Raw genomic sequence first — 23,311 nt, forward strand, 5'->3', positions numbered from 1 at the left:
TCAGTAACACTTTACACTTTGTATAGTATGATCTAGTCAATAAAAGTCTGGAATCTGGAAGACCAGAATTTGAATCTTTCCCCTTGTGCTTACTGTCTGTGGGACCCTGGCATAATCACTTAAGCCTTTTGAAACCCAGAACCCACCTCATAGGGTTATTGTGAGGATCAGATCAAATGATGTATATAAAGTGTTTTGCAAACCTTAAAACGCTATATAAATTTTAACTGACATTATTATTAATATTGTTATTTTTATTATAATACTTTGAACTTCTCTGATGAACTTGTCATGTAATTTTGTGTATTATAATTAATCTGTATGAAGCTAGGGGCCCTATCTACTCACTACCTGTGTGATTTTGGACTAGCTGTTTAATTTCCCTGGGCTTTGGTTTCATTTTTTGTAAAATCAAAAGGTTAGACTAGATGGTCTCCCTTCTAGCTCTAGATGTGTGTTTAGACCTCTGGAGCCAGGTCCTGGCTTCCTATAAGTATTTTCCTCAATGCCTGGTGCTGTATTTTGCTCACAGTAGGTGAGCTTGATATGTTTGTTGAATAATTGAGAAATGAATGAGTGAAGTATTAATTCAATTCCACAGACAGTCTTTGAGCACGTTCCATGTCCAGGAAACTGGATATAAAGGCAGAAATGACAGAGCTGCTGGCCCCAAGAAGCATACATTTTAGTATTGTCACTAAAGGTCTGGTGGGTCCAAAGTGAAATCGAAGCTGCTTTCTCCAAAGTATCTGCTCAAAAAAAAATCCATTTTAGACGCACTCAAAGATTGGCTTTTATAACAAACATGGTCCTGTGGGAAGTTAATATAAGTAAAAAGATTGTAGGGGAGCAGTGAAAAGTCAAAACATATGGGTCAAAGGAACAACCTGGTAAGTTTTTAGGATCATGGTCAGGAGCAGGGGTTCTTTACCTTTTTTGTGGCATCGATCCCTTTGAGCAGTCTAGCAAAGCCTGTGGACCCCATCTCAATAATGCTTTTAAAGGCACAGAGTAAAGTACACAGGATTACAAAGAATAACAATTATATTGAAATAGAGTTATCAAAATATGGGGAAAAAAGCAAAACAAGTTTACAGATCCCAGGTCAAGAGCCCCTCATGTGAGGTCTGGAGGCTTTTAAGCTCATCAGCTGTTCGAGGGCAGAGATAAAGAAAACAGAACAAAGACCTCCAAGCTCATATTTTTGTTTTTGAACCATAGGTGACATGAGTGAAAGTAAAGCCAAGAAGATTGAAATCAAAGATGTGGATGGGCAGACGCTGAGTAAGCTGATTGACTACATATATACAGCTGAAATTGAGGTGACAGAAGAAAACGTTCAGGTAACTGGGGCCTCAGAAATGAACTTGGTTATTAGGGCTACAGCTGGCATTGGTCCGGAATTCCTGGGGGAAACAAAGAACTGAATGCTGGTACCTGCTAGCTTCCCATGCTTTCATGGAATGACTGCTAGACTTGGGGAGACATGAGTTTAGATTCTGGCTTTGGCTTTTAGCTGTGTGACCATGGGTGGGTTACATACTTGAGATTCAGCTTTCCTCAACTTCAAAATGGGGTTAATACTTCTATCATCTATTTGAAAGGGTTGTAGACAATGCTTTGTAAACCTTTCAGTGCTGGAGATGCGGAGATGTTTTTAATTATTATTATTGAATGCTTTGTCTTTTGACTGTGAAACCTTGAGTAATTTTTGTTGAGTGTATGTCATGGTTAAGTGCATTTGTATAGTGCTTTACAGTTTATGAAATTTGTTCACCACATCTATCCTCTCTTTGGATGCTTACAGTATACCTATGAGGGAGGCAGGGCAAAGATCAGTATGCATCTGTAAAATCAGAAGATTGGATTAGATGATTTCTAAGAGCGCTTTCTCTCTCTCTCTCTCTCTCTCTCTCTCTCTCTCTCTCTCTCTCTCTCTCTCTCCTTCTCTCTCTCTCTCTCTCTCTCCCTCTCTCTCTCTCTCTCTCTCTCTCTCTCTCTCTCTCTCTCTCTCCCTTCTCTCTCTCTCTCTCTCTCTCTCTCTCTCTCTCTCTCTCTCTCTTTCTCTCTTGCTCTCTGTCTCTGTCTCTCTCCTCTTTCTCTTCTCTCTCTCTCCTTTCTCTCTCTCTCTCTTTGTGGGAGGGAAGTGGAAGTGGAAGTGGAAAATGTTTGATAATTTTAAAAGATCATTAAAAAAAAGAAAAGGTAATTGGTTCTGAATCCCTGGGCAATGACTGTGCCAAGCCATTCTTCCCCTGGGCTCCTGATTACCCAGCTATTTTGTAAATTATGAATTTAGTAATCATTAGCAAAACCAAAATTTTAGTATATAAAAAAGTAAGGATTTTATAAGTAACTGAACTACTGTTACATATAGCTTTAATACATATATGTATATTTAATATATTTAATATGTATTTAATATATTTAATACATATATATTTGTGTGTACATGTATATATATACACATACATATATATACATATATATACATATATACATATATATACATATATATATATATATATATATATATACCTATACCATATATACACACATATGAAGAGACAGAGAAATTGAATGAGGCAGTATCAAAATTGCTGTTTGTTTTTGTCCCCTTTTGCATTTCTTGTCATTTTCTTTTTCAAAAAATATTTTTATTTTATTAAATATTTCCCAATAACTTTTCATTTTCTTTTAAAAAGTATCCAGCTATTTTCTAGTGTCCCCTGCTCTGTGCTACCTCTAGGGGATTTTGTTGCTATTTCCTTCCCTACTCCCATTAAAATTTACTTATGTGTAAATGTCTTATGTGTCAGACCCTGAGGACTAAGCTAATCTGATAAACAGTACTGGAAAAGCTAAAATATGATCATGGGAGACTGTTAGAGGAAGCCCCAAGGACCTCCTTCTCTCTTCCTAGTTAATATAACCATTTTAATAGCACCTCTAAAGATAATGCTTCATTCAATTTAATTCAATTCAGCAGGCATTTAATTGGCATTCTATACACAGGACTTTAGAACTGTGCTGTGACTGGGGATATACAAAAACAAAAGTTGTCTGCCATGAAGAGTTCAGAGAAAGAATTGGACAAGTGGAGCCCTAAATACGTTGAGGGGATGGAGCTGGAGGCACTGAGACCTCTAGGGCTGAACTAGGGTTAGTTGAATGACCTAGAGAGTCCCTTGTGTCCTGGTCACTTAAATCCTGGAGAGCTTATGTAGTTTACCCAACTTTGGAACGTTTACTTCTCCATGAAGAAATGATTTGTCGTTTGGTTTTACCTGGTGCTGCTGGGGTAAAATCATGATCTTCAAAGAAAGTATTTTCCTTACAATAACCCTATGAGATATGCAAATGTTACCCCCATTTTATAGATTAGGAAAGCCAGGCTTCAGAAGAGGGTGATAACACAAATTGTGTGACTTTGGGTGTTGACTTATCCAAAGTTATATAGCTGGGAAATGCCAGAGAGGGCTTTTATAGAATCATCAATTCAGAGTTGTCCCCTCAGAGGCTCTCCAGTCTAACAATTTACAGATGAGAGAATGGGACCTACAGGCTTGTTCAGTGTCCAGCAGAGCAAACCCAGGTCATCCGACTCCATTGTGCCATGCTGCCTCCCCAGTGTCTGACTTCATGTCCTTAGCACTCTTGGTAGAGGTGACTGAAAGCTCAGACCCCATCTTGCAGCCAGATGGGCAGCAAGGTTGTGGTCCAGGCACTGAGCTCTGAACGGAGTGATGGAACATGGCCTTGTGGAATTCCAGCACTTGGTTAACTCCAAGGCAGGGCACTTCCTTTTGTTTTTGCTAAAGGAAACAGAAACTTGGTGACGGGATATCCTCTGCTCTGTTTTCTTGTCATGGGGGTGGAGGAAGCCAGATCTGGAGAATGGCACACAAACAAAAAATGGAGGAAAGGCCAATAGAGGGGGGAGGCAGGCTGTGTATTTTAAAGGCAGGGGTCATTCCCAAGAACTATAATACTGTCGTTATAGCAAGCTAAATGATTTCTGCCCTGTGGCAATCTTCCATTCCTGAAAGCCACGTGGATGACAGTTTAACCATTATAACTTCTGTTGTTGTTGTTCACTTCTATCAGTCTAGTCTGACTCTTTGTGACCCCATTTGAGGTTTTTCTTGGCAAAGATATTGGAGTGGTTTACCATTTCCTTCTCTGACTCATTTTACAGATGAAGAAACTGAGACAAACAAGGTTAAGTGACTTGCCCAGGGTCACACAATTAGGAAGTGTCTGAAGCCAGATTTGAACTCAGGAAGATGAGACTTCCTGACTCGAGGCCCAGCATTCTATCCACTGTGTAACCTAGCTGCCCTGTTTATGTCTTCTACCCTCAAAAGAAAAAAGAATTTCCCTCCTGAAATTGCCTTGTATTTACCTATGTATGTTTATAGGTAGAATGTAAGCTCCTTCAGGGTAGGGGTTGTTCTTCTTCTCTTCTCCCCTCTCCTCTCCTCCCCTTCTCTCTTTCTCTTCCCCTCCCTTCCCTCGCCTCTTCTCTTCTGTCCTCTTCTTTCCTCTCCTGTCCTGTTCTGTCTTCTCCTCTCCCTTTCCCAGCAACTAGAACAGTGCCTAGCACATAGTGATATGCTTAATAAATGTTTGTTGAACTGAATCTAATTGAAAAACAAACCACCACCTGCAGGAAAGCACAAGTTCTAGGTTTTCTCTTCCATTTGTAGTCTTGCTGTTAGTTTGGGGGCAACATAGTTTGTTTGTTGTTTTTTTTTTTTTTGCGAGGCAATTGGGGTTAAGTGACTTGCCCAAGGTCACACAATTAGAAAGTGTCAAGTGTCTGAGGCCAGATTTGAACTCAGGTCCTCCTGAGTCCAAGGTCGGAGCTCTAACCACTGTGCAACCTAGCTGCCCTGGCAATACAGTTTTAAGGAAGGATGTGAGGTTAGAGTAGAAAGAGTACTGCCTCAGGATTCAGCCAAGGTTCTAATCTTACTTTTCTTACTCACTGCCTGTGTGACTTGGTATCCTCATCTGTGAAGTGACAGGAGGTTAGACTCTGGCTTCTGAGGTCCCTTCCAGCCCTAGATCTGTGATGAGATGAGAAGGCGGAATCTTCTTGAAGCCCTTGTAGACCAAGTAACAAAAACAGATAAGAAGTGTTAGTACTTGCGGTGTGCCAGATGGGGCAGCTAGGTAATGCAGTGGATAGAGTGCCAGGCCTGGAGTTCAGAAAGACCTGCTTTCAAATCTAGCCTCAGATACTTACTAGCGGTATGACTCTGGGCAAGTCACTTACCCCTATTTATATCAGTTTCCTCATCTGTAAAATGAGCTAGAGAAGGAAATGGCAAACCACTCTAGGATCTTTGCCAAGAAAACCCCAAATGGGGTCACAAAGAGTCGGATACGACTGTTCATGACTGAACAACAACAAAAAATGTTCCAGATGTGTATATCAAGACAATCCCTGCTTCAGAGTACTTAAATTTTATAGATGAGAACAGAAAAACTGAGGGAAAATGCTGGAGGTACTTTTAAGTACTTTGCTCTCTATTTTTTCTCAAACCTGGACATATTAGCTTTTTCACGAGATTTCTGGCCCTCGGAATGTGCAGGCCAGGTTCCATTTTGGTACTAAGGTGGAGTTGATTCTGTCAAAGAGGCCCCATAACATTAGATATGGAGTCAGACAACCTGGGTGGTTGAGTCCTGCAGGCAAGTCCCATAACTCCTCAGAGCCTCAGTTTCTTTATTTATGAAATGGGCATAATGATACTCATGCCCTATATCTTTTTTTTTTTGTGATCATGATCTATATCTTCTTGATGGGGTTGTTGTGAAGAACAGGTTTTGGAAACTGTAAGGCATTATATAAAATGAGTTATTATTGTTATTATTATTATTTTAGCAGTCTAGTCCACACATCTTATCCTTTTCCCTCCTAATTTCCTTTTAAATTCCTCCAAGGAAGAGAAAAGGCTTTTGACTCATAATTACCATCTAAAGATCAAACAGTGGGAACGGGCAATTAGAGAAACAGCTCTGTTCATTTTAAGAAGCAGCCAAGGGGAATGTTTTCAGGCAGAGGCAGACCCAAATACAATGAGGAGGCCAAATTATCATTTTTGTCTCCTTAGTGTAATTTCTAAGCAGCAGGGAAATTGAAAACTACAGGGGTAGCTGTGTCTAGAGAAATTTCAGAAACTGAAAGTGTAACCTGAGAGCACAGAAGGAATGTTTATTAATTCACCTCTCCAGACAGTTGTCATAAGAACAATTCACATTTCTATAGTAGCTTAACAAAGCACTTTTCCTCCTAGAGACTCTGTGAATTAGGCGGTACAAGTATTATTGTAGGCAATTTACAAATGAAGAAACTAAGACTTCAAGAAGTTAAGTCACATATCCCCTAGAAACGGTTGGAGGCAGGGCTCAAATCCAGGTCTTCTTTCTACCAATCCACATGGCCTCACGTGAGCTTGGGAACATGAGCACAACATGATTTCTACACTCTACTGCTAACATGTGGGTTTTTAGAGCATTTTTTCCTTAGAATGTAAATTTATTTTAACAATTCAGCATGCATGTATTAAATGCTTTCTGTGTGGCCAGGAAATGGCAAACCACTTTAGTATCTTTGCAAAGAAAACCCCTAATGGGGTCACGAAGAGTCGGACACAATTGAAAAATGACTAAACAACAAAATGTAGCAGGTATTGATCATAGGATCATTCGTCTAGGACAATCTCAGAAGCCATATAAGTCCAACTCCCTCATTTTGTAAATGAGTAAACTGAGGCCCAGGGAAGTTATGACTTCCAAGTTCATGCATTGAGGAAGAATTGAACCCAGTTCTAGTACTCTTTCCACTCTACCATGCCTGCTTTGCTGTGCTGGGTGCTATGGATACAGATAGAAAAATGAGAAAAAAGTACCCCTCGGGTACTTTTAGGTGGTCTTTTGAATGTAGGTCAGTGACAGACAAGACCATTTGGTGAAATGATCATTTAATAATAAGAATACTCTTAACAATAATGCATTTTTACCTTTACATAAGACTTGATTTTAAAGTGCTTTTTACACACGTTTGGTACAGATGTGAGGACGCACTTGAAGACTGTCTACCAGGGGAACCCCCACACCAACAAAATCAGAGGTCCTTGAAGTATGACCTTCCCTCTGGGATGTTGTTGGTCTGGGTGCTCCTTCCACGGATGTCTGTGGCAACTCATTCCTCTTGTCTTCAAAAGTTGTTGTGGCTGAAAATTTCCTACCTCTGTGGCCAACCTAGTAAAGAGCCTTTCTGAACTTAGCTAGGCTGGTCCTTGTCCAAAAGACATCAGGAGTTCGCTGCCAGGCAGGTAAGATTACCCCCATTTTATGGATGAGTAAACAAAGGGTCAGAGAGTTGAACTGATCTGCTGAAGATAATACAATCAAAAGAGGGTAGAGTCTGGATTGGACTCTAGGTCTCCCACCTTTTTCTTTCCACCATGCTACCTTCTGAATGACAGCAGGTCATCCCTTCACACTTCCTTCCACGCCCTTCTTACCTGTTCTCAAGCTTTATTGTGTCATAAGGTAGGTTGTTCTTGTTCTACTTTTCAGTGATTTACGGGCATTGCTATCTTAGTGAGAATAAGTGGATTTGCCCAGTTTTGTTTCTGTCATACCCCAAATCAAGGAGAAATATCTTGGTGGTTACAATTCTGGGGCTTGGAACAAGATGGATTTCCCATCCCCTCTGTGCATGCACGTGTGTGCCTGTTTGTACAAAAGGGGTAGGAATAGTTAATGATATCCCAGCTTAGCCAGCAGGACTGAAGACTAATCTGTTCTTGGAATCTGTGTCCAGGCTGAGCAAGCCTACAGGTTAATTGAGTTTCCTGTTTTATGGCTGCCTGGTGGGGATGGAATGGTTGGTGGGGGTTGGGAGGCAGATTCCATGACTGGCTGTGTCCACTTGGAATGGATCAGCGACTTAGGAAAAACCCAAGGACACACTGCTGATTGATGGCTATCCTGCTGGGGCACAGGGGAAAAGGAGAGGGAGAAGGGGGCAAAGGCAGAGGAGACTGCTGTATGACCGCTAAAACAACAGCTGGAAACCACTTTGAGGTTTGCAAAGCACTTTGCATACTGAATCTCATTTGATACTCACAAAAACCCTGTAATGTAGGCCCTGTTATTGCCATTTTACAGATGAGGAAACTGAGTCTGTGAGGCTCAGAGGCTGGCTGAGAATTACTGGACGAGTAAGTGTCAGAGGCTGGATATGAATCCATGTCTCTCCAAAGGCCAGCACTCTCTCCTTTATTTGCACTGCCTCTATAGGCATAACCGCAGGACAGTGAGGGAGATGCTCTACCTGGTGTTTAGGATTTCCTGGGAGCCTAAACACCTTACTTTAGGAGCAGGTGATATGTGAAAGGAGCCTGTGCTTGGCTTAATTAAGGTAAACACTGAGAAAGTAGTGCCTTGGGTCAAGAATAGCAAAGGAAATAATGAAAAAGAGTGTAAAGGAAGGATGTTTAGCAGTACCAGATCTTAAGACAGTAATTATGAAAAACAAAAAACAAGAAACAAAACTATCTGGTACTGGCTAAGAAACAGAAAAGGTAGATCAGTGGAACAGAGCAGACATACAATACACAGTAGCAAATGATTACAGTAACCTTGTGTTTGACAAATAAAAAGATTTAAACTTTTGGGATAAGAATTTATTATTTGGTAAAAATTGTTGGGAAAACTAGAAGTCTGGCAGAAATTGGGCATAGATCAATATCTTACATTATTTACCAAAATAAGATCAGAATGGGTATATGACCTAGATATAAAGGGAGATATCATAAGAAATTTAGAAGAACATAAAACATGTTACCTATCTCACTTACGGGTAGGAGAACAATTTATGAATAAACAAGAGGTAGAAAGCATTGTGAAGTGGAAAATGGATAATTTTGATTATATTAAATTGAAAAGGTTTTGTACAAACAAAACCATTTTAGCCAAGATTAGAAGGAAAATAGAAAATTAGGAGAAAATTTTATAGACAGTTTTTCAGATAAGGGCCTCATCTCAAATATGTAAAGAACTTTGTCAAATCTGTGAGACTACGAGTCACTTCCTCCATTGACGAATGGTCAAAGGATATGAATAGGCAGTTTTTTGACAAAGAAATCAAAACTGTAAACATGAAAAAATGCTCTAAATCACTATTGATTAGAGAAATGTAAATTAAAACAACTTTGAGATATCGTCTTACACCTATCAGATTGACTAAAATGATAGAAGGGGAAAGTGACAAATGTTGGAGGGGATGTGGAAAAATTGGGACACTAATTCACTGTTGGTGGAACTATGAACTGATCCGACCATTTTGGAAAGTAATCTGGAATTATGCCCAAAGAGTTATAAAGCTGTGTACATACCCTTTGACCCAGCAATATCACTAGTAGGTCTGTTTCCCAAGGTGATTAGGGAAAAAGGAAAAGAACCTATATGTTCTGAAATATTTATAGCAGCTCTTTGTGGTGGTAAAGAACTGGAAATTGAGGAAATGCCCATCAATTGGCTAAGCAAGTTGTGATGTATGATTGTGATGGAATACTGCTGTGCTATAAGATATGATGAGCTGGTTGATTTTAGAAAAACATGGAAAGACTTGCATGAAATAATGAAGAGTGAAATGAGCAAACCAAGAGAACATAGTATATAGTAATAGCACTATTGTTCTAAGAACAACTTTGAACAACTGAGTCGTTTTGAGTGTTATAAATACTAAAATCGACTACAAAGGACCTATGAAGGAAGATGCTATTCACATCCAGAGAAAGAACTGATAAAAACAAGTGCACAGCAGAGAACAAAAGAAAACTTAGAAGGAAGCATAGAAAAGCAGGGTAGTTTTGAAAATGATGCACAATATGTATCACATAGTTTGAAAAAAAGCAAGCAGCATGAAATGGAAATTCATGGCTTTTTATTGAATCTTCTTTTTATGTTGTGCTGTGTACATGGGAATGTTCTCTTTTTTTCTTTTTGCATTTAAATTCAGAATGAATAAAAATTTTTTAAAAAATGTGTGCCTTAAATAGCTGGAAGCTTCTGATAAGGAAGGAAAAAGGGATCGTTTCCTCTTGGGTCAGAGGTCAGGTATCTGTCAGGGAGCTAAGTGCCTGAACTGCCCAGATGAGAGGCAGGTCGGGGTGATTTGAGGCAACAGCCAATGGCCAGGATTTGAATGAGTTCAAAAATAAATGGTGCTGTGACCTGAGGAAATAAATCCGTCAAAGAGGTGTTTTCATAATCAGAGCCCTCCTAGATGGAAACAGTTGGCTGACCTCAGTTAGAGCTTCCAGGTGTTAATGAAACAGCCCATAGATCACCAGCCCAGAAATAAAGATGTTGTTATCAGAGGAGAATAGCTGCTCTTTGGAAATGAAGGGAACTTTAGGAAGATGATTAGCTAGGTGGAAGATGGGCAAGAGTGAGGCAGCATGGGAGGAAACATGGGACTTTGGGATCTTGGAAGTCTGAGAAGGCCATGGCTGGCCTGCCCAATCCCCACGGAAGCTGAGTTTTGCCTCATATTTCTCAATTTTCCTTTGGGTGTGTATTGCTTAAAACCTGAAAAAGTGGTCCCCTTTGCTATTTTTATTGATATATTTTTATATCACCTTCATTTCCAAATATATCCCTCTCCTATCCGGCAAAGAATAAAAAATAAAGAGAAAAAAGGCAGTTCAGCAAAATTAATCAGAACATCCACTGAGTATGACAGCATATTATACAGTGTTCTGCGTCCATAATCCCCCACCTCTTCAAAGAAGGGAAAGAAGACGCATTCTTTCATTTCTATTCTGGGGCCAAATTTGGTTGTTATAATTATATATAATTTAGTGGAAGTTTTTCTTTGTTTGTTTGTTGTTGTCTTCTCCATTTACCTTGTTGTAGCTATTGTATATATTGATTTCTTAGCCCGGCTTGCTTTACTTGGCCACATCAATTCATATGTCTTCCCTTTGAATTCTTCATATCTATTCTTTATTAATGCACTAGTAATAGTCCATTACCTCATGTCATTTATTGTCTCTGTTAGCTATTCCCCAATCGATGGGCATCCACTTTATTTCCAGTTCCTCACTACCATGAAAAATGATGCTAGGAATATTTTGTTATTTATAAGATTTTTCTTTCAATCTTTGACTTCCTTGCTTAGCAGTGGGGTCTCTGCTTCAAAGGGGATGGACATTATAGTCAGCATGGTCTTTTTCTGGGTTAAAAAAATCTGCTTTATAAGGTAGCACCTTTATAAGGTAGGTAAGTGTCAGTATGTCCTACTCCTGGGCCAGGCCCCTTGATTTGAGAATATTCTCAGCGTTTATGCAGTTTTCCCCCTGCCCTGTGTGCCCTAAATGGAGGAAGAACAGGAGAAGAAGGCAGCTTTGGGCCCAGAGTACTGGTTGGTGTGTTCCTTTGCTCCTGGCCCAGATGAGAGCCAGGAAGAGAGTTGGGGGCTTTTATTTTATTGCTCTCATTCTCTCTCGGGGTCTGGGAGATCCCAGGAGTCCACCTCAGGTCTTTCAGTTGGCAACCTTTATTTCTTCCCTTCAGGTGCTGCTGCCGGCAGCCAGTTTGTTACAACTAATGGATGTCCGGCAAAATTGCTGTGATTTTCTCCAGTCTCAGTTACATCCCACCAACTGCCTTGGCATCAGAGCATTTGCAGATGTGCACACCTGCACGGAACTCCTACAGCAGGCCAATGCTTATGCAGGTAATGGGGAGCTCTGAGGAAGGGAGGGAAGAGGGTGCTGTCATTAATTTTTTGTGGTCAACCACCGAGTATTTACTGAGCCCCTACCATGTAACCAACAAGGTGTTGTGGGGTATTCAGGGAAAGTGTGGAACTTAGTCTCTTCCCCAAGCGAGCTTCTTTTGAAGGAAATATGGCATAAATATGTGACAGTTAATAGAATGTGAGATAGATGACATTTCCTCTTTTAAAACATTTTTATTAATATCTTTTTTTTTTTTGGTGAGGCAATTGGGGTTAAGTGACTTGCCCAGGCTCACACAGCTAGTGAGTGTTATGTGTCTGAGGCCAGATTTGAACTCAGGTCCTCCTGACTCCATGTCCGGTGCTCTGTTCACTGTGCGTATTCCATACAGTGGATCATGGTTTTTAAAGACAAAAAGAAGTGGGAAAAATCAAGATAAAAAATCAGGATAACATTGAAAAAGTCTGAAAATACGTGTAATGTATAGTACAGATTTTTTTACCTCTGGTGCCCTCCCATCTCTCTCTCTTCTTTCGAGCCATGTTTGTTCATTAAAATTTTGCAACGTTGACTTTTGATTTTGTGTGTGTGTGTGTGGTTGTACTTTCCATTTATATTGCTGTAGTCTTTGGGTATATTATTTCATCTGCTTACATCACACTTCATCAGTTCATGTCCATCTTTCTATGCTTCTTTGTATTAGTCACGTTCAACGTTTCTCATAGTACAATAATATTTGATTACATCCATGTACCACAATTGTTTAGCCACTCTCCAATTATTGGGCATCTACTTTGTTTCCAATTCTTGCTATCATAAAAAAATGCTGCCAAAAATATTTTGATGTGTATGGGGACTTACTTCTTTCAATGGCCCCCCTTGGGGTACAAGCCCAGTAATGGAATCTCTGGGCCAAAAGGAATGGATGTTTTAATCACTTTATCTGCATAATCTAAACTGCCTTCCAAAATGGTTATACTGATTCAGAGCTCCACTAACAGTACACCAGTGTGCTTGTCTTCAGCCCAACATGGACTATTACCATCCTCTGTCATTTTTGCCAATTTGTAGAGTATGAGGTAAAACCTCAGGGTTGTTTTGGTTTGCATTTCTCTTATTATTAGGGATTTGGAATATTCTTTTGTGTGGTTGGTAATAGTTTACAATTCTTCTTTTAAAAATTGTTTCTATCCTTTACTAATCTATTGAGGATTAACTTTTGGTCACATTTATATATTGTGAGTATCAAGCCCTTATCAGATAATTTGACATAAGGATTTTTTTTTCTGTTGGACTACTTCTTTACCTTTCCTAGGGGCATTGATTTGATCCGTGCAGAAACTTTTCAGTTTCATGTAATCAAAGTTATCTGTTATGTCTTTGGTAATTTCCTGATAAATAACATTTTGATGAAAACAATGCATGTGACATTGCAAAGACAGAGCAAGAATTACCAAGTAAGTGCTTCAGGAATTGAGAAGGAGAAGATTGCTTTGGCCTAGACACTCTTAGGTGACTTCCTGGAGGAGCAGGGATTTGAGCTGGGTTTTGACACAAACATCCGTGGAGGTTTTGTTCTATTTGTAGCCAAGAATTTTACACGATTTCCTTTACTTTTTCTAAAAACTGTTCTCTTGTGTCCCTTCTATTTCCTACCTGTACTCCATGTCCTCCTAGCACACCAGGTGTATCACGTTGCTTTGTTTTCCTTGAAGCAATATAGCCTTGGGTCACTCCTCCCTCTCCTCATCAGCTCTTAGTGTCCATACCTGGGTCTTTCTGACTCTCCTCAGGTGGTTATGGTTGGTGGGGAAGCTCTAGAAAAATAGGCAGAAGATGGGGCTTGGTGTGAAGAGCATTGTATTCAGAATAACAAGGAGGGGATGCTTTGTTGGACACCTGATCCTGCTACTTTAATCTGGAGATGTCAATGGATAGAACACTGGACTGGGAGACAGGAAGACCTGAGTTCACATTTTGTCTCAGACACTTATTGGCTGTGAAATCCTGGGCAAACACTTAACCCCTATGAACCTTCAGTTTCTTTATCTGTGAAATGGGGATGGTGATAAAAGGATTAAATGAGATAATGTATATAAAGAGATTTTCAAACAAAAGTCCTATATAAATGTGGTCATTTTATTTTTCCATCTATTAATCTGTTCTCCATCATCATCATTATTATTATTATTATTATTATTATTATTATTATTATTATTACTACTACTGTTATCACTGTCTTCTCCCAAACACAGGTTATTAAATTCTTCCCCTTTCCCCTAGTTCATGAGCTGATTTTGAGAATCTCCTATAGAAATGGGAGGAAGTACACTCTGCTTTGCTAACTATTCCATCTTTCCTCTCCTTCTTCTTCTTGTCTTTTGCTTCATTTTACACTAGTGTTCTTTGCAGTGTGGTACAGTGGAAAGAGCATTTGGTTGGGAGTCACAGGACCTGGGTTCAAATCCTAGCAATTCTACTTACTTCCTGTGAGATTTGGGCTTTGGGCCCTTCTTTTCTTATCTACAAATAAATGTCTCTTAGCTCCCAAGGGTTGGTAGGGGAGAAAGTCAGTTCTGTTATTCCCCCAGAGGACTCCTAAGGTTTTGCCTTTCAAGAAGCCCATCCTTTCAAAAGACTTCTCCAGCTCTGGTTGAGCTGTTGGATGGATCCTATGACTGTACCAGTGGCCTCTGTGCCTATTTAGTCACTGAGTGACATGTCAGTAGACAGTGCCAGTGCACTGGGTGATCTGTGCCCATTGGTGGTTCTTGTATACGTGCGTAAGAAGCCTGGGCACCAGGAATTATCAGAATGAGCTGACCCTGTGAATCAGTGGCTCTTCAGAGTAGGAGGTGTTTTAAGGTTGAGTTGATATTTTTTGTGCTTTCATTGCTGGGGATTTTATCCAAGCCGGCCAAAAAAACCTGGCAAACATTGAGGCATGTGGTAGGACAGCCACTTAGGAAGGGTCAGAGTCATTCTTCAGTAGAACTGAGGTTTGGAATATTGTGTGATTATAATGACTGAGCTTGGCCCTGAGAAAAAATGAGAAAATGTAATCCCTTCCCCTTTTTGCAAAGGTGGAGGACTTTGGCTATGGAACATTATACATTGTCAGACTCAGTTTGTGTCCTGGTTAGTTTTGTTGAACTTTTTTTCTCTTTCCTTTTTATACTTTCAGAGGATGGCTTGAAGAGTAGGAAGAGAGATTTAGAAATGAAAATGATAGAAAAAAAGACATCAATAACATTTTAAATAAAGAATGGGGGTTTGGGAACGTTTCTGCCAAGTTCCCTCCCCGCTCTCTACCCCCAATCCATGTTCGTTCCCAAACAGCTGTTCAGCCGCCTGTTTCACCCTTCCTTGGTTTTCTCAGGCTTGATCAATAGAGTGTGAAGACCTTGAAGCAACCTTTTTAGGGTTCAGGGCCTCTGTTGTCCCTGTGCCTGTGGGAGGAAATCTTTGTTTCCTAGACTGCATTTACCATAAACAGCAGCATCTTTTATGGATTTTGTTTTTAAAGAAAAGTTATCTTGTCCATCTCTGAATGCCAATGAGTGCTGATCTTACAGCACTTATTGGGAAGGGAATTCTATATCATGAGTCCAGGTAGAGTGGCTGAACTAGGCTGAGAAGGCAGTCAGTCAGTCCTCCCTCAGCTGCTGCTTGCTTTGCTGTATACCTGAAGTAAAGAAAAGACATTTACCCACATTTTCTGAGTCGCGTGAGCTGGTGGCTAGGAAAGCATTTCTAATCAGGGACATCATTATTAGTACATGATCATTGAACCCAGGGCCATACCAGGAATCCTTACTTTGCTGCAGGGAAACTGAGAACAGTATTGAAAAGCATTGGTTGATTTCCTGATTTCAGGCAAAAATCTTAGAATTGTGGAGTAGCATTTTCAGAACTCAGAGGAACTTGGAGATGGGCCAGTCTGACCTCTCACTGTAAGCCTAGCTATATGCCAGGTGAAGGGGCCAGGGCTTCAGATGTGTTTCCCTTAGTTGGACTTACCAAGTAGACAGTTCCACAGGTTGGACACCACCAAGCCCAGGGCTGGGCGAGGCCCCTTCTGAGTTCCCTTTTCCTTTACCTCTTCTTTTCTTCTCTGATTAGCTTCTCAGTTGTGACATGTCTCCAACTCTGGGGGTGGAGGTAGAATTGCCATAATTTCCTTTTCCTGCATTTGATTTTTTGGTTTTCTGTTTGGGATATCACCTTCTACTCCCCTCCTCCTCTCCTCTCCCTCCTCTTTTAGAGGTAGGTGGTATAGTGGAAAGAGCCCTGGTTTTGGAATGAAAGAAAGTGAATTCAGATCCCACCTGTGTGGTCTTGAGCAAATCACCTCCAGTGCTTCTATAAAATGAGGGCATTGGACTAGATGACTTCCCAAGTCTCTTTCAGCCTCAGATTTAGGACTTCTTCCGGCTTTCTCTTCAGCTACTTCTGTTCATTTTCTGGGTGTCATTACTTGTAAATAATAGCTATTTCTGTGAGTGTCCTTTTAACCAGTAGCAGCTTAAAGCTCTGGTGCTTTGTCCCTGTGCTTTCCCAATTCTGGAAGGCAGCTCTTCTGACAGGCCCTATGGTTCTGGCCAGAGGAGGGAAATGGACCCTGTGTTTCTTCTAAGTAGGTTTGTATGATTAGGCCAGTCTGCAATACTTCATTATCCTCATTTCCAAGGTCCTGTTTAATCTTTAACCTCTGAGGCAACGGACTGGGTTTATGTGGATTTTGTTGGTTGGTGATTAGAAGGCGTCCCTGCCCTGGCAGAGCCCATTCTGTGTGATGGTAATGGAGTGGCCATTAATAAAAACGGCAGTTAAAATTCTTGGGACATGTTGTTTACATCAATTGGCCAGGCAGAGCTGAAACCCTCCAGCCATAGGCTAGCAAGCCGAGGGAGAACTTCACTGGGTTGCTTAGCAGTAGCTGAGCTTTTTAGAATGATCGGGCAGTTTAAAATCAGGGAATGTCATAATTGAATGAGAGGGAATAAGAGTCCCGGCTGTCTCTTGGACTTTGCGTATATCAGTAAGGGCTGGCCTGTGGCCTCTACCTTCTTCCCCATGTTAGTTTTCATATTCATAAACACCAAGAGCAGACGTATTGTGACCCCTCCCCCCTCCAATTGCCTCTTTATGCCTGTTACAGTCACCTTTCTGTGAGTTTTAACTTAAGAAAACAAGGAAAGCGCTCTAGTAAGTTCTCGTGGCTGAGGGGAAAGCACATTCTGTTGCTTCTTATCCAGAAGTTAATTTGTTGCGGCTGGGTTACAAGAAAACTTCCTTCCCTTGGGTTCTTTAAGGAAGGTCAGACCTGACTCAATAGCACTGACTGCTGGGCAGCTCTGGTACAACGCTCCAGGGCCAGGGAGAGAAAACAGGCCTCCATTAGGAGTGTGAACAGGGGGGAGGCAGGGTCTGTCTGTAGGGGGTATGGGTCAGACGTTGATACTAACTCATGTGGCAAATGTCTACTTAGTCCTATTCTCAGACAGATGTTCTGGCTCTGAAGGATGGTGAACACTACCTTCCCGTGGAGTGGATTAAGAGGAAATGGAGCAGTACTAGGATGGGTGGATATTAATTAACTCTGTGGAAGAACTTTCCAGTTCTAGGTTTCCAGATATTGCAAGTGGATTCAGAGAGCATAGAGTAGCCATTTCTGGAGATGCTTAACCCAAAGGGGGAAATTCCTTTCTTTACCGTATCCAGAGTGGGTTGGGGCAGAGATATATTAGAGACCTCTCTGGGCAGGAGGACAGGCCAGGTCTCTGTTGTCTCCATCTGGGACTGAGATGGTGAGGGGGCTAAGAACCAGGGGCTGACAGGAATGGGGTGACTGACTTGATGCACTGAAATCTGACAACACACTAGAGAATGAATAGTTTAGTATGTGCTCCCTATCCTGCTCTTGGCAAATTGGTCATGGGGAGATTCCAGGGTTGTTTGGAATCTTCTGAAACATATTCTGTGAAAGTGCTTCATTTACTTTGCTTCTGTTTCTTTTCAAGACCAGCCTCTTTCATTCAGGAATTCTGGAGGAGAGTCTTTACCCCTGCAGGAATTCTCAATCAGGGGAGTGATCTAATTTCTGTTCCCGTAAGCCTGAGGCCTTAGGGATTATAGGATCTAAGTATGGAGAGAGGATGTGAAGTATGAAATCCAGGTCCTCGTAGGTCAGGGAAGCTACAAAGTACATCAGCTGGCCTCTTTCTGCACCTGTTTCCCTACTACCACCCAGATACCAAAAATGTAAAGAACTTGATGTTGTAGCACAAAAGCAGTAAAGCAGCAGTCCCTCGTAATATCCTAATATTAAGCCTGTAGGATCACTGCATTACTAGACTCTATCTACTTTGGCTCGTTGGAGAAAGTCCTTTTTGAAGAATATTTTTTGTATTTATAGTAAAAGCAATTATGTGGCTGGTCCTCCCTGGAATATCCTTCATCGATACTGGTGGGGCAGTGAGAACTTTCTTGCCTTGGACCTAACAAAACCCTGTTCACTTCTCTCTACTGCTTATTAAATCAAATGAAACAATGTGTTTAAAAAGCTTTGCAAACCATAAAGTGCCATATAAGTGCTAGTTGTTATTACCATTATCAGTAGTATTTTGTCTTATTCTCCTGCCAGTATATAAGGTCAATGAAGGTAAGGGTTAAATCCTGTCTATATTTTGTATTTTCCCCCTTGCTTGGCAAGCTGTTTTGCAAATAGTAGGTGTTTAATTAATAAACATTTGTCAAATGAATGAATGAATGATATCTGTATTTGTCTTTCCCTCCACCTCCCCACCTACCTACCATACTTGCCAGTCTCATGTAGTTGCTCTTGCCTGAGTTGTAAGGTGCCTTTCTGGTTTATGTTCAGGGTGCCCAAACAAGTGCCAGCTCATTCCCTACCAGCTGCCCTGCAAGGAGCACATTTTGTACCCAGAAAAGAACATGGACTAAAGTCTGCCTTTCCTGAGAGAACAAAGCTGAGTCTATGGTTCTCTCTGTGGGCCAGGGTTTCCTCATCCCACTACCACAGGTGTGTGCTCAGTAACTATAGTTTCTTATCCAGATGGATAGGACACACTAGTAATTGTGATACGCTCCTTAAGGCTTTGAACTCAAACAATCATTGTTTATATTATGACTTTGGAACATAGATAACCAGCACCCTCAATTACCTGGATTCCCACATTCCCTTTTCTACTTATCTAGTCTTAGTGGAGAGGCCTGGTGGTTTAGGGAGAGAGCATGGGGTTTAGAGGCAAGCCTCTCAGCTTGTAGTGTCATAGATTTAGAGATGGAAATGACTTTTGAGTTCATGTAGCCCAATTCCCTCATTTTACAGATCAGGGACCAGACCCAGAGAAATGACGTGCCTGCCCTCCTCTTCCCCCACCAGTAAGTGGCATGGGCAGGGGGCTAACTTAGATCCTCTGATGCCAAAACCAATATTCTTTTGCACTGCACAATGTTGTCTTTGAGCAAGTCAGATAACAATGATGATGATGATAACAACAACAACAACTGATATTTGTATACCCCATTAGGTTTTACAAAGTATGTTTATTTTCTCATTTGATTCTTTAATAGATACTTGCAGGTAAATACTACAGACATTATTATCTTTGTTTTGTAGATGAGGAAATTTGATGTAACGTGCTGGTAACTTCACAGTTAATAAGGTGCAGAGGCAGAATTAGGCTCCAGGGTTCGCTGACTCAAAATCCAGTGGTCTTCCCACATTGCCATTCACCATCCCTTTAGTCTCCCTGGATCTCAGGACCTTCCTCTGTAAAAGGAGGGGATTGGGCAAGATGATTTCTAAGATCTCTTACAGTTCTAAATTTCATGATCTCTGTGTGACCACTAGAGCTGGTATGGTCTCCTTAGAGATGATCTAGCCTTACCCCCTTAATTTATAGAGGAAGCTGAGATCAAGGGAGAACAAATGACCTTTGGAGGGAGATGAAAGTAAAGGACCACCAAGCAATTTGAGTACCAGGCATTATTATCTTTTAAAAATAAGTTTTATTAATATCTTTGTTTTTATATAATATCCATTTTTGGACATACCACACTTTCCCATCCCATTCCAAATTGAGCCTTCTTCTGAAATGAAGAGAAGCAGATACGTAAAAAACCTGGATATTGTTCCTGCTTCTTCTGTCTTGCCTTTAGGTCCTTGCCTCTTTGCTGAGAGGATGATGGTATCTAGTCCAATCCAATAAACATTTATTAAGCACCTACTATGTGCTAAGCCCTGTGTTTGGGGATACAGTTAATAAAAAGAAAGACAGTCTCTGCTCTCAAGGAACTTGCAATCTATTGGGGAGAGACACCAGGGGGTACCTGCCATGGAACATCTTGCTTTGTGGAGTTGAAATGAGGCCAAGCGGCATGTGCAAAGCAGAGTATATTTTAGAATGCATTCTTTGGGACAATTACTGCTTTTCCAGCTGCTCAGTTTGGTTTCCCTTAAGTGATCTTTTACTTAATGTTATATTCATTCTGTATATTGTTCTTTCACTTTTCACTTCATTACTTCTTTCACTCTGCATCAGTTCATACAAATCTTCCCATGTTTCTGTGAGTTCCTGACATTCACCATTTCCATTGCACAAAAATGTTCCATTGTGTATTCACATTCCCAATCATTCATTTATTCCGAACTGAGGGGTACCCACTTTGCTTAACAATTTGCTGTTCTCACACAAATGCTTTAGTTAATAATAATAATAATAATAATAACTAGCTTTTATATATAATTTAAAGGTTTGTATAGTGCTTTGAAAATATCTCACTTGATCTTCACACAACCCTGGAAAGTGGGTGCTATTGTTATCTCCATTTTACAGATGAGGAAACTGAGGCAGACAGATTAAGTGACTTGCCCAGGATCACACAGCTAGTAAGTGTCTGAGACTGGATTGAACTCAAATCTATTTGACTGCAAGTTGAATGCTCTATCCACTGAACTAACTAGATGCCTCTGTGTATGTGTGTGTGTGTGTGTGTGTGTGTGTGTGTGTGTATCTATATGTATATCTATCTTATATTTATTTCTGTCTTTTACTCCTTGGGGAATGTGCCTAGTTGTAGTGTCAAAGGATATGAACAGCTTAGTTACTTTTAATTGCATAATTCCAAATATATCCCGAATAATTGGACCAATTCCCAATTCCACCAACAATATATTTGTGTGCTTCTGTTCTCATAATCTGTCAACATTTTTTGTATGCTTACTAATGAAAAAAGATTTCATTTTTACATTACCTTCATTTCCAAATATATTTTTCCTTCTCCTCTCCCCAGAGAGGCAGTTTTTATTTAAAAAAAAAAACAGTAAAGGAGAGGAAAAAACATCTCAGCCAAGCCAGCCAAACACATCGAGTCTGACAGTGTATGCAGTATTCCATAGCCATACCTCCCCAGTTCAAAGAAGGAAGAAAGGTGCATTTTCTTCTCGTTAGCAGTGTCCACAGTCTTAACGAGTCCTGTTTTTTGTCATTTCCCAATTTGCATGCTGTGAGCGAAACCTTAGCTATTTTAAGTTGCATTGTTCTTAGTAATTAATGATATAGAACATATTTTCATACTGTCATGTGTAGTTTGCATCTCTTCTTGTTTGTTTATATCCTTTGACCATTTATTTCTTGAGAAATGGCTCTTGGTCTTACATATAGTTAATTCCCCATATGTATAAATACATAAATACATATATTAGATTTAAAATTATTAGTGATATTTAATGAAAAGATTTTTCCCACTCAGAAATTTCACTTCCTTTTCTATCTTTGTTACTTTTATTTGCATAAGCTCTTAATTTTATGTGATTGAAATGACTCCTGATTAAGAATTGTGCTGCAACCATTAAATTTTTTTTTTACCAGCACTTAGGCAACCAGAAGAGGAAAAAACACTAGCATTTGCATACATACAGGAAAACAGGAAAAAAAGATAACTATATGTGAATCTGTGAATCTCTATTACATTTGGCTTTTTTTAAAGATATATATGTGATCTATTCACTGTTACTTTCAAAATTGTTTGTGTTTCCTTCTGAACTTCCTTCTGTTCTGTTCTGTTCTCTTCTGTTCTGTGAATTTTTCCCAACTTTGTTGTGAAAATGCCTTTTCCAGGGAAAAGGACCTATTTGTACAAAAATATTGAGAGCAGCTCTTTTTGTGGTGGCTGAGAATTGGAATCGAAAGAATGTCCATCAATTGGGGAATGGCTGAACAAGTTGTGGTATATGATTGTAATGGAATATTATTTTGCTATAAGAAATGGCAAGCAGGATGATTTCAGAAAAACCTGGAAAGACTTACATGACCTGATGCATAGTGAAGTGAACAGAACCAGGAGAACATTGTACACAGTAATAGCAATATTGTCTGATGAAGAATTGTGAATGACTTAGCTATTCTCAGCAATATAATGATCCAGGACAGTCCCAAAGGACTAATGATGAAGCATACTATCCACCTCCAAAGAAAGAACTGATGTTGATTGAAAACAGACTGAATTTCACTTTCTTTAATTTTTTTTCTTTTATTTAAGTCTTCTTGTACAAAATGACTAATATGGAAATGTTTTACATGATTGCACATGTGTAACCTATATCTGATTGCTTACTGTCTCAGGGAGGGGCAAGGAAAGGGAGGGAGGGAGGAATAGAATTTGGAACTAAAAATTTTAAATAAAAATTGGAAAAAAAAAAAAAGCAAACAAACAAAAAAAAGGTAATGCCTTTTCCCATTCTTCTTTAATTTATGATGTGACCTTATAAGCATCAAATGCTTATAATTTGAAGCTTATCGTGTAGTATGGTATAGGTTGCTCATCTAACCGTAGTTTCTGCCAGACGATTTTCCAGTTTCCCCAGCAGTTCTGGTCATCTAGTGAGTCCTGCTAGTAATTTATGTTCTTGGTTTTATCAAACAGGTAAACATTTTTAAGTGATTCTGGTTCCTGCGTATCTAGTCATTTCTGCTCTTCTGTTTTGTAAAGCAGTACTGAATATTTTTTTTGTTATTATTGATTTATAATGTGAAAAATTATTTCTCTTGGTAATCTGTGTCTTAGAGACTCAGAGCTCCCAACCCCCCACTTCTGCTCCAAAGTTCTTCAGAAGGGCATTACTGATAATGTGTCGTCAAACTCTAATCTGCTCAGGTTTGGGTGGAGACAGTTTTTCAGCCTAGATAGCCCAAGACTGGGGGTGGTCTGATAGAATAGCTCAGGATTAAGTGACCTAAATCACTACTCAAGACCTCATTTTAATGTAGCCCACCTCCCAGTGTGTTGTTGACCAATCAGAGTTGATTGGCACCCCTTGGGAACACCTACTCTTCCAAGGTCATATAACCCTGTACTCCCAAATCCCAAATCGAGCCAATTCTGAACTGGCTCCCTTAGGGGGACCCAGTTTTGAACTCACATTCAATGCATGTTAAGCCAGCTTGAGAGAATTAAAATGATGACACATGCCCCCTAATTTAATTTGTGTTTTTCTTAGAACAGATGCTGTTCGA

At 40.1% G+C, this 23,311-nt stretch overlaps 1 protein-coding gene across 1 annotated transcript in view; it reads left to right on the forward strand.

The window, feature by feature from the left end:
• The window catches only part of KLHL3 (kelch like family member 3), a 161,481-nt gene that overhangs the window by 52,408 nt on the left and 85,762 nt on the right, over positions 1 to 23,311 (forward strand). Inside the window, 2 exon segments of the mRNA XM_020991250.2 lie at positions 1,222 to 1,343; positions 11,602 to 11,764. Coding sequence (XP_020846909.1) covers positions 1,222 to 1,343; positions 11,602 to 11,764 — 285 coding nt within the window.

Source organism: Phascolarctos cinereus, unplaced genomic scaffold (assembly GCF_003287225.1).
Source record: "Phascolarctos cinereus isolate Bilbo 61053 unplaced genomic scaffold, phaCin_HiC Scaffold_2;HRSCAF=192, whole genome shotgun sequence".
In the NCBI taxonomy this organism is placed as follows: domain Eukaryota; kingdom Metazoa; phylum Chordata; class Mammalia; order Diprotodontia; family Phascolarctidae; genus Phascolarctos; species Phascolarctos cinereus.